Source organism: Oryctolagus cuniculus, chromosome 1 (assembly GCF_964237555.1).
Source record: "Oryctolagus cuniculus chromosome 1, mOryCun1.1, whole genome shotgun sequence".
Lineage (NCBI taxonomy): Eukaryota > Metazoa > Chordata > Mammalia > Lagomorpha > Leporidae > Oryctolagus > Oryctolagus cuniculus.
This window is the reverse complement of record NC_091432.1, coordinates 182505856-182518411: the sequence shown is the minus strand read 5'-3', so window position 1 is coordinate 182518411 and position 12556 is coordinate 182505856. Positions and strand designations below refer to the sequence as shown.

Sequence of the window (12556 nt, the reverse complement as noted above, 5' to 3'; positions counted from 1 at the left end):
GAATCATGATCCTTGCATCATTTTTAACTCTCAAATAAAACCTGACTCTGCATTTTCAGACTCATGTTTTTCCTCTAACCAGATATTCTCTTATTCAAGAGTGACCAGACCTTGGTTTCTGTTTTATGTCCAGCAACCCATTGCCTTCCTTATAATAAGGATGCCCAGGAGTGGAAGGTGATTAAGTTGCATTCTTGAGGCGTTTCAAGAAGGGCCATTTTCCCAAACCTGCCCTCCCTGAGGCTGCCTAGACACAGAGAGTTTCCTCTCTCAGAGGCTAAGAAAATTAAGAGTGGAAAGCAATGGACACGAAGTCAATCAGTTGAACTGCCTCACTTCACAGATACGGTTCTGGAAATCCCTAGGGAGAGGGAGATTATCCAAGATGACAGCCCAAGTGGCAGAGTAAAGCCCGGGACGCCAATGCTCTAGTCAATATCCTTTCCAGAGCACAGAGAAGACCCTACTATAAGAAAATATTGGAGGATGGTAGCCCTGGGATTAAACAACAGTGTATTGATTGAGCATGGTTTGGGATTTTAGACATCTGTGTTTATGTTCTTGAAGTTGGTAATTTTGCCTAGACTAGAGAAAGACATACTATGGGAGCTGAGGGCACTCAGGTGAAGACATCATGCCAGAGTGGAAGCCAAACCACTGTCAATGAGGGGAGAAGGCCAGTATGCTAGACGGCATAGGTAAGAAAGGTCAAAACCTTTCTTCATCTGACTCAGCACCAGTCCTGGCCCTTGCTACCCCTTGGACACCACCACCATCTCCTTCGCCCAAGACACAGAATGTTCTTTTTCATATGGCTCTTTGTCAACACTGATTCCATTTGCTTTCTCTCTCTGTGTGTATGTGTGTGTGTTTTAATTATATTGTAGAAAAAATAGAACTCCCAAACAGCACCAGCACAGAAGTGGAAATGACACCAACCAGTGACATTTCAGAACCTGTACAAAATGGAAATCTCTCTCACAGCATTGAAGCCACAGAAGCCCAGGTATGGCTTTTTCTCTGTCACTCTTCTGGGTTGCTGTTCTTAATTATGTCATAGCACAGCAGCAAAGACCCTATCATCTTCTTGGAAGCCCCAGCTCCCAGCAAAGTAAACATCAAGTAGGATCATATTCCTTCTCTGTGAATTTCCCATTATCATCTCAAGGACCCACACGAGGTTGGAGGACTCATGCATCAGAATCTCCTGGAGATCAAAATGCAGATCCCCAGGACCTGCCCTGGATTTGATGAAACAGGATCTCTGAGATGCAGCACCCAAGAGTCAGCATTTTTAATTAGCATCCAGGTGGTTCTTAATCTATGATAAAGCTTGATAGCTACTGTATTCTAATCTGTTCTCAGCATCTTTAAGGTCAGAGTTAAATGACAGAAATCAGATATCACACCTTGGCCAGCCCCCTTTGGCCTTCCTTGTCCCTGTGGTTGAAATTAACTCTCTCGGGCCTAGCCCACTGTTCAATGGCCTAACCAAGTGAACTATTCTACAACATTTCTTAAATACCTACTATGTGTCGAAGATTTTATATTAGGTACTTTATAAATGTCACCACTTTTAAAACCCACAGCTGGAGGTGTAGGCATTAATATTTCCATTTAACAGCTGAAGAAGCTAAAGCTCAATAAATTGAAGCACTCAGTTGAGATTACCTGGTTGGGAGGTAGTAGAGCTGAGATTTGAATTCAGTACTATCTACATACACTGCCTGTACAATTTCCACCATGCAACACAACCTAAAAACAAAGTTGTTTAAAAAGTAGGTGTTTTTAGATTTCTGGACCTCATTTTGATCAAGCAAATCAGATGTTTAAGGTGTGAAGCCCCAAAATTGCATTTTGTCAATTTTCTGAAACTTTATTGTGCTCATATATTTCATGTGAAAGGAGAGTCATATTAAAAATTCAGATTCTGATTTGTCAGGCCTAGAAGGGGACCCAGAGTATGAAGTTTTATTGTGCTGCACAGGGGTGTTGATGCTGCTGTTCCAAGGCACTACATTTTTTTAGAGCTATTCGCCTTTTTTTTCCCCAAAGAAACCTTTTATTTAAGGAATACAAATTTTGTAAGTACAACTTTAGGAATATAGTGATTCTTCCAACCATACCCACTCTCCCATCCATATGCCCACTCCTCGTCTTCCTCCCTCTCCCGTTCCCAGTCCCATTCTCCATTAAGATTCCTTTTCAATTAACTTTACATACAGAAGAACAACTCTTTACTAAGTAAATATTTGAACAATTTACACAAAAAAAAAACCTGTTTGAGAACAAATTTTACAGTTACCTCTCATGATACAACTCATAGAGGATAGAGGTCCTGCATGGGAAGTTAGTGCACAGTGACTCTTGTTGTTAATTTCACAATTACATATGACATCAGTGACCATCCGAAGCTCTTGACATGAGCTGCATAGGCTATGGAAGCTTATGAATCCACAATCTCCGTCAGTATTTAAACAAGGCCATAAGCAAAGTAGAAGTTCTTTCCACCCTTCAGAGAAAAGTACATCCTTCTTTCCTGGCCACATCATTCAACTGGGGTCTCACTCATAGAGATCTTTCATGTAGAACATTTTTTGACACAGTGTCTTGGCTTTCCATGCCTTAAATACTCTCAATGGCTTTTCAGCCAGACCAGGATGGGATAGGGGCTGATTCTTAGGTCAGGGTGCTACTTATAGGGACACCTAGGCATCTACTGTATGGACTGCTTGCCATGTTAGAACAGTCTCTCCTTTTTAATTCTATCTATTAATATCACCAGACACTTGATCCTATTTTATATGATCACTTCAATGCTTAATTATATTTATATGTTCATTTTAACAATTAATATGATCACTTTAACATTTAATATGGCAATTTTACCACTCAGTTTGGTGGGATTTGGGGTCCCATGGCAAGTTTTAAACTGCACACATAGAAGTAAGTCTTTAGGAATGTATGCAGAATTATATACCTTTATAGTTACAAATTTCCTACTCCCTCTCTTATTCCCACTCTTATTTTTTACTGAGAGCTATTTTCAATTGACTATACACGTATGATTAACTCCACATTAACTAAAGAGTTCAACAAATAGTATGAAGGGAAAAAAAAAACTGTTCCTGGACAGTCAAGACAAGGACTGTTCAAGTCACTGCTTCTTGAAGTGTCAATTTCACTTCTACAGATTTCCCTTTAGGTGCTCTATTAGTTATCAAAAATCAGGGAGAACATACGGTATTTGTTCCTTTGGGTGGCTTATTTCACTATGGTGTTTAGCAGATTCATCCATTTGATGGCAAATAACAGGATTTCATTTTTTACTGCTGTATAGTATTCCATAGTGTACATATTTCATAATTTCTTTATCCAGTCTTCGTTGACAGGTATTTAGGTTGATTCTATGTCTTAGCTATTGTGAATTAAGTTGCAATCAACATACAAGTACAGATAACTCTGAATTTACTGAATTCATTCCCCTTTGGTAAATTCGTGGGAGTGGCTGGGTCATATGGTAGATCTATATACAGATTCCTGAGGTATCTCCATACTGTCTTCCATAGTGGCTTTATAAGTATACATTCCCACCAACAGTGGATTAGGATATCTTTTTCCTCACATCCTTGCCAGCATTTATTGTTTGTTGATTTCTGCATGAAAGCCATTCTAACTGGGATAAGGTAAAACCTCCCTGTGATTTTGATTTGCATTTCCCTTGATGGCTAGTGATCCTGAGCATTTTTTCATGTGTTTGTTGGTTATTTGGATTTCCTCTTTTGAAAAATGTCTGTTTAAAGTCTGTGGCCCATTGTTTGTTTTGTTGCTGTGGAGTTTCTTGATCTCTTTATGTATTCTGGTTATTAATTCTTTGTCAGTTGCATAGTTTGAAAATAATTTCTCCTATTCTGTCAGTTACCTCATCACTTTCCTGAATATTTCTTTTGTGGTATAGAAGCTTCTCAATTTGATGTAATCCCATTTGCAAATTTTGGCTTTGATTGCCTGTGTCTCTGGGGTCTTTTCCAAGAACTCTTTTCCTGTGCCAATGTCTTGCAAGGTTTCCCCAATGTTCTCTAATAATTTGATGGTGTTAGGTTGTAAATTTAGGTCTTCAATCCATTTTGAGTGGATTTTTGCGTAAGGTGCAAGGTAGGGGTTTTGCTTCGTACTTCTGCATGTGGAAATCCAGTTTTCCCAGCACCATTTGTTGAAGGGACTATCCTTACTCTAGGGATTGGTTTTAGCTCCTTAGTCAAATATAAGTTGGTTGTAGATCCTTGGATTGACTTCTGGCATTTCTATTCTTTCCATTAGTTTATCTATCTGTTTTTGTACCAGTACTAAGTTGTTTTTATTATAATTCCCTTGTAGTATGTATTAAAACCTGATATTGTGATGCATCCGGCTTTGTTTTTTTTTTTTTTTGTATAAGATTGCTTTATCGAGGTCTCCTGTGTTTACATATGAATTTCAGCATCATTTTTTTTAAATCTGAGAAGAATGTTTTTGGCACTTTGATTGGTATCACACTGAATCTGTAAATTGCTTTTGCAAGAATTGGCACTTTGATGATATTGATTCTTCCAATCCATGAACATGGAAGATTTTTCCGGTTTTTTTTTTTGTGTGTGTGTGTCTTCTTCTATTTCTTTCTTTAATGTTTTATAATTCTCATCATAGGGATCTTTGACATCCCTGGTTAAATTTATTCCAAAGTATTTGATTTAATTGTAGCTATTGTTAACGGGATTGATCTTTTTTAAAAAAAAATATTTATTTATTTATCTGAGTCAGAGTTACACAGAGAGAAGGAGGGGCAGAAGAGAGAGAGGTCTTCCATCTGTTGGTTCACTCTCCAATTGGCTGCAATGGTTGGAGATGTGCCAATCCGAAGCTAGGAGCCAAGAGCTTCTTCCGGGTCTCCGACATGCGTGCAGGGGCCCAAAGACTTGGGCCATCTTCTACTGCTTTCCCAGGCCATAGCAGAGAGCTGTATTGGAAGTGGAGCAGCTGGGACTCAAACCAGCGCCCATGTGGGATGCCAGCACTGCCGGCGGCAGCATTACCCACTATGCCACAGCACCAGCTCCAGGGAATATTCTTAGAAGTTCATTCTCAGCCTTGGCATTGTCTGTGTATACAAAGGCTGTTGATTATTGTGTGTTGGTTTTATATCCTGCTACTTTACCAAACTCTTCAATGAGTTCCAGTAGTCTCTTGGTAGAGTCTTTTGGATCCACAATATATAGGATCATGTCACTGCAAATAGGGATAGTTTGACATCCTCCTTTCCAATTTGTATCCCTTTGATTTCTTTTTATTGCCTAATGGCTCTGGCTAAAACTCCAGGACAATATTGAATAGCAGTGGTGAGGGTGGGCATTCTCAGTGGGAATGCTTCCAACTTTTCCCCCATTCTATAGGACATTGGCTTTTGTCAAAAATTGCCTTGACTGTGTTGTATACCCAATTTGCTTAGAGTTTTCATCATGAAAGGGTGTTATATTTTATCAGATGCTTTCTCTGCATTGATTGAGATAATCATATGGTTTTTGTTCAGCAGTTTGTTAATGTGATGTATCACATTGTTGATATGTGAATGCTAAGTCATCCCTGCCTACCAGGGATAAATCTCACTTGGTCTGGGTGGATGATCTTTCTGCTGTGTTGCTGGATTCAATTGGTTACAATTTTGTTGAGGGTTTTTGCATCTATGTTCATCAGGGAAATTGATCTGTAGTTTTTTCTCTGTTGCATCTTTTTCTCATTTAGGAAATAAGGTGATGCTGGCTTCATAGAAAGAATTGGGATAATTCCCTCCCTTTCAATTGTTTTGAGTAATCTGGGAAGAATTGGAGTTAGGTCTTCTTTAAATGTCTGGTAGAATTCAGCAGTGAAGCTGAAGGTCTTGGGCTTTTCTTTGGTGAGACTTTTTTTTTATTCAATTTCCGTCTTGGTTATGAGTCTGTTTAGGTTTCTTATGTCTTTGTGGTTCAATTTAGGTTGTATGTGTCCAGGAATCTATCCATTTCTTCTAGGTTTCCCAGTTTGCTGGCATACAGCTCTCTATAGTAATTTTGATAATTCTTCTTATTTCTGTGGTGTCCATTGTTATATTTCCTTTTACAGCTCTAATTTTATTGATTTAGTTTTTCTCTCTCCTTTTCTTGGTTAATTGGGCCAGTGGTGTGTCAATTTTATTTATTTTTTCAAAAAAACAGTTCTTTGGCTGATCTTTTGTATTGTTTCTTTTTCTTTCAATTTTGTTTATTTCTTCTCTTTAATTATTTCTTTTCTCCTACTAGTTTTGGCTTTGGTTTGCTGTTGTTTTCTCTAGATCCTTGAGATGCACTGATAGCTCATTTATTTGGTGCCTTTCCAATTTCTTGATGTAAGCACCAATTGCTATAAACTTTCCTCTTAACACTGCTTTTGCTGTATCCCATAAGTTTTGATATGTTGTACTGTCTTCATTTGTGTACAGAAATTTTTTGTTTTCTCTTTTGATTTCTTCTATGTACCACTGTTCATTCAGGAGCGTGTTGTTCAGTCTCCATGTATTTGCATATGTTCTAGAGATTCTTGAGTTGCTGATCTCCAGCTTCATTCTATGTGGTCCAAGAAGATGCACGGTATGATTTCAATTTTTTTTTAATTTGATGAGACTTGCTTTATGGCCTAGCATGTGGTCAATCCTGGTGAGAATGTGTTTTCTGCAACTGTAGAATGAAAAGTTCTGTAGCTATCTGTTAGGTCCATTTGGTGTGCAGTGTTGATTAACTGCCATTTTCTTGCTGGTTTTCTGTCTGATTGATCTGTCCATTGCAGAGAGTGGAGTGGGGTTGAAGTCCCCCACCACTATTGTATTTGAGTCTATGTTTCTCTTTATATCTTTTAACATTTCTTTTACATAGTCAGGTGTCCTGTAATTAGGTGCATTTGTTTATAATAGTTACATCTTCCTGTTGAATTGATCCTTTAATCATAACATAGTGCCTTTCCTTGTCTCTTTTAACAGTTTTTGAATTAAAGTCTATTTTGTTTCATATTAGAATGGCAACATATTAGAATGGTTTCTGTTAGTATGGACTATCTTTTTACATCCTTTACAGTCTGTGTGCATTTTTGTTGGTGAGATGTGTTTCTTATAGGCAGCAAATAGATGGGTTTTATTTTTTAATCCATTCAACCAGTCTAAGTCTTTAAACTGGAGAGTTGAGGCCATTCACATTCAAGGTGACCATTGATAACTAAATATTTGGCCCTGCCATTTTCCCATAAATATTCCTATTGTTTACTTTGGATTTCCTTTGTAATTTTTTGGGAGATTTTCTCCATTTAGCTTATTTCATAGTGATGACCATGTTTCTATGTGCAGCACATCCTTAAGCATCGTTTGCATGGCTAGATGGGTGGTGACAAATTATTTCAATTTCTGTTTGTTATGGAAGGTCTTTATTTCACCTTCCTTCATAAATGAGAGCTTTGCAGTTTATAGTATTCTGGGGTGACTGCTTTTTTTTTCTCTTAAGACTTGGACTATATCCTGCCATTCTCTCCTAGCCTGTAGGGTTTCTGATGAGAAGTCCACTGTGAGTCTAATTGGAGATCCTCTAAAAGTAATCTGGCATTTCTCTCATGCACATTTTAGAATCTTTTCTTTATGTTTTACCGTGATGAGTTTGATTACAATGTGTCATGGTGAAGATCTTTTTTGGTCATGTCTATTAGGAGTTCTGTGTGCTTCCTTTCCTTCTCCAACTTATGGAAGTTTTTGTTATTATTACACTAAAAAGGCCTTCTAATCCATTTTCTCTCTCCCCATGCCTTCAAGAACTCCAAGAACCTGTATGTTGGGTCATTTGATAATATTCTGTAGATTACCAACAGGGTTTTTTAGTTTTTTTATTTCTTCTTGTTGTTTTTGGTCTGACTATATAATTTCCTGCAATTTGTCTTCTAAATCAGATATTCCTTCTTCTGCTTCACCAATTCTATTGTTATGGCTTTCCACTGCATTTTTTATTTGTTCTATTGAATTCTTCATTTCCAAAATTTAATTTTGATTTCTCTTTAAGATCTAAATTTCATGGGAGAAATTTTCTTTCATGTTATTTACAGATTTCATTAATTCACGCATTTGCTTCTGATTACTTCTATGTAATCTTATGATCAACGTTTTGAATTCCATTTCTGGCATTTCTTCAATCTCATCATCTTCACAATCTATATTGAAGTGTTGTGTTGTACTGAGGGCATCATGTTGTCTTCCTTATTCTTGTTTCTTGAATTGGTATGTTTGTTATTTGGCATTTGTGGAGATACTCATTGGTTACTTCCTTGTTTTTTCATTATGTTGACTTTAATCTTTGTACTATACCTCTGTAGATTAGTGGAATGTCTGCTTTCAGTGAATACCTAAAGGCATGTGGTTGGTGTGGCCAGGAAGCTCTGCTCATTCCTACATTTTGAGTAGCACTACCCTAACATTTGAAGCCCACTCTCTCTCTCTCTCTCTTTTTTTTTTTTTTTTTTTTTTTTTTTTTTTTTTTGACAGGCTGAGTAGACAGTGAGAGAGAGAGAGACAGAGAGAAAGGTCTTCCTTTACCATTGGTTCACCCTCCAATGACCATTGCGGCCGGCGCACTGCGCTGATCCAAAGGCAGGAGCCAGGTGCTTCTCCTGGTCTCCCATGGGGTGCACGGCCCAAGCACTTGGGCCATCCTCCACTGCACTCCCGGGTCACAGCAGAGAGCTAGCCTGGAAGAGGGGCAACTGGGACAGAATCCGATGCCCCAACCAGGACTAGAACCCGGTATGCCAGTGCCGCAGGCAGAGGATTAGCCTATTGAGCCGTGGCGCCGGCTGAAGCCCACTCTCTTTTAAATATTGACTGATTGATTGATTTTCATCCACTTGAAAGGCAGAGAAAGAGAGAGATCTTTATCTGCTGGTTCACTCCTCTAAATGCCCACAATCACCATGGTCAGGCCAGCCTAATGCCAGAAGCTGGGCACTCCATCCACATCTCCCACATTGGTGGGAAGGACCAAGTACTCAAGCTATCATCTATTGAGTCCTAGGTATGTTAGCAAGAAGGTGGATCAGAAGTGGAGGAATTATGACTTATACTGGCACTTTGATATGGGATATGAGTGTCCCAAGTGACAGCTAAACCTGCTGTGCCACAAAAGTCTGCCCCTTGAAGCTCACTCTCTTGAAAAGATTTTCCCGATGAATTGAAAAGTTACATGACTAAAGTACCTACAAATAGAAGCCAAATTCCATCAAAATATTCCAGAACTCTTTTTCTTTATACCAGGATTTTTCTGCAATAGAAGCAGTAGGCACTTCTCAGGAAAAAAATATATTATTTATTATATATTATATATTATATATTATATATATACATACACATACACACACACAAATTGTTGCCTCTTGCCCTTATTCCCTGATAGAATTATTAAGAAAATTATTCATTTATAGGAAAAGATAAAGACTGTGAAGCTCCTTCTGCCCTTGTCCTCTCTGCCTTCTAGGTTCCTTGCCTTCCTGCCCAGAGCCCCATGGTCCCTTCTTGTTAGTTTAAGAGTGAGCTGCCAAAACTTCCTGTGCCCACATGGCTAAGCAGCATGGGGCAGCAGGAGGCAGGCCTCAAGGATATCTGGCTGCCCTTGGGGATGGCATAGTCACAGATGTACAGAGGGTAGCCTCATCTCCATGCCTCTCCATCTGGGTGGCCAGGGGACATCTGTGTCCCTTCAAAGGAAGTCTTTGCCACAGGGGGACAATAGAGTCCCAGATGACCCCTCCCTGAACAGAGTCTTGCCCCCAGGTCTCAACAGAGGGAAACAGAACAAATGTGTTCAATTCCCTGATATACCCAGAGCTCAAGAGCAAATACCATTCCAAGAGCCACCCACCATTGTTTGATGTAGTGCACCTGGTGATGAATTCCAGATTCACAGGGGCAAGTTATCCAACCCCAAAGAGCTTTAGTTTCCTCATCTATCAAGAACACATAAAATCATACCTACCTCGCTGGAGTTATTATGAAGGTTAAGTGAGACAATGTCCATGAATCATTAAGCACAAAGCTAACACTACAAACTAATATTATTATGTCTATACTTGCCATTTAGATAATCATTCAAGGTATTCCTACCCTGAAACAGTGCATTGGAAATAATTGAAAAAGTTTTATGTATATGTTTGGGCAACACTCAGGGAATAAATAAACCTATGTGGTAGGTAAATAACCATGGTCCAATGTGATCATGGAGGTTTGTACAATGTACTCTGTGAGCCTGCCAAGGAAAAAATTGACCCAAGCTAGATAAAGTATAAAACTCCATAGAAGACATAATATTTAAAGTGGGTATTGATGGGTGATTAGGAGTTTGTTGAAAATAGTCAAAATGACCACATGTCTTAAAGTTACAACATTAAGAAGGAAATTTATGTTTAGTGATTGATAAGAAAAATAATAAAACTGGAGACTAATATGAGGAGTTAGGAGAGATCGACCCGGAAAGGTAAATTGGCTTGAGATTCTTTGTTCCTCTAATCTATGTCATATGATGTACTGGGCAGTGGAGATGTCCATGTGTCCTAACAAAGCAAAGACCATAAATACAAACCAATACAGTTGTAAATGGTCACAAATGCCTTGAAGGAATGTGATGGGATAGAAGGTAAACAGCGAGGCCCCTGTAAGTTGAGAGATGATGAGGGCAGGTCTCACTAAGAATGTGGCATTTGCTCTCAGACTAAACTTCAAGAAGGATCCAGCCATGGGAATACCACCCACAAATGCAGAAATAAACTTGATATTGAGGAACTGAAAAATTAGTGTGGCTGCAGAGCAGGCAGAATGAGGTTGGAGAGGAGGGCCAAGCACAGGCCTTGTAGCCCATGAAAGGGAAATTGACTTGCTTCTAGAATGACAACAAGACATTGGATGCTCTCAGATGTGACTTCCACCTGTAAAAAAATCTCTGGGGCTGTGGTGTACAGATTAGATTTGGAGAAACAAGGTTTATAGCACTAGTGGGACAAAGAGGTTGATGCAGAAGCAGAGGGAAAGAGTTGATGGTGGCATGGACCAGTGTGATATATATGGAGGTGAGAAGAAATACATGGAAAGAGAAGGACATTGTACGCACTGCAGAGCAGCCTGACCACCTTGCTGGGAATTGGGAGCCACACAGAGGGGAACAGTGGCAGCATCACATTTGTTTTCTGTTTTGTTTTTTTCATTTTTAACTGATACATAAAAATTGTACATATTTATGAGGTACCATAAAATGTTTCAATAAGGGTAAACATTATTTCCACAAACACTCATCATTTCTTTATGGTGAAAACATTAAAGATCCTTTGTTCTGGCTTTGTTCTTAGAAAAATATACACTCCATGATAATTCTGTATAGCCACCCTACTGTGCAATAGAACACCAGAAACTTCTTATTCCTACATTACTATAACTTAGTACCCATTAAATAAACTTTCCCCATTCTTCCCAGATTGCTTTCATAGTTAGTTTATAGTTCTTTGAGGATGGTCATGAAGAGGTTCAGAATAGAAAAAGACTGGAAGGATATAGGGAAGTGAGGAAAAATCTGTTGGTTCAGGGAAAGACATACAAGAGTCTGCAGGCCAAATCTGGTCTGCAGCCTATTTTGGCATGACCCACAAGATGATTTTTTTTTTGTATTTTTAAAGGTTTTTAAAACAACAAAAAGAAGCAGCAGCAGTATATATGACAGACATACAAACCTAAAAATATTTACTGGCTGGCCCTTTATGGGAAAACTCAGCCCATCCCTGGTTTAGACCACCAGCAATCTTTAAAGAAAAAAGAAAAATGGGGAAGCTTTTTGAGACTCATCCAGGATGATCTTCAATACATTATGTTTAGTGGAAAAGGCTGCGTGCCAAGTTGTATCCACTAGACTCTATTTGCACACTAACAAAAAGAGGGAAATGACATCTAAGCACTTGCTTGGGATGCTGTGGAAGAGACCAGCCCTGCCCTTTGCCCTCAGAACAGGGCCTGGGTAGTGGGGAACTGTTTCAGAAGGGAGGTTTCTCTGTGTGCACTCTTCTATAGCTTTTGAATGTTGAACCAGGTAACATATTACCTATTCCAAACGTGCAAAAACAATAAAAATAATGATGCAATCAATTAAAACAGAAGCAGTATACTTTATTTGTTAGAGCAGACAATCAGGAGACAAACCTCTTGAATTCAGACCCCAACTCCACTACCTACCAGTTGTGTCACCTCAGGCAAGTTACCTAACCCCTCTGTTCATTTTTCCTTCTCTATGAAATAGGGATAATAACAATACCTATCTCAGTCATGTTGTGATGATCAAATGTTCTTACAAGAGTTTTTGGCACATAGTAGGAACTACTTAGGTGTTTGCCATTATTAGCAGTATTTTGCTTTTAAAAAAATTATGGCTACTAAGTAGCCTGGATGACAAGTATTGAATGTGTTGTGATTTCTGATGGCTGGAGTTAAGAGCTCTTTCTGAAATAT

The 12556-nt window shown here is 38.8% G+C and overlaps 1 protein-coding gene across 4 annotated transcripts in view; it reads left to right on the top strand.

Annotated features, from left to right (window-relative positions):
* SLC24A2 (solute carrier family 24 member 2) overlaps window positions 1-12556 on the top strand; it is a 268137-nt gene that overhangs the window by 206442 nt on the left and 49139 nt on the right. For all 4 annotated transcript variants that reach the window (XM_051845195.2, XM_051845181.2, XM_051845186.2 and 1 more), the window contains one exon: window positions 888-1006. In XM_051845195.2, the coding sequence (XP_051701155.1) occupies window positions 888-1006 (119 nt within the window). The remainder of the gene's footprint in view (window positions 1-887; window positions 1007-12556) is intronic.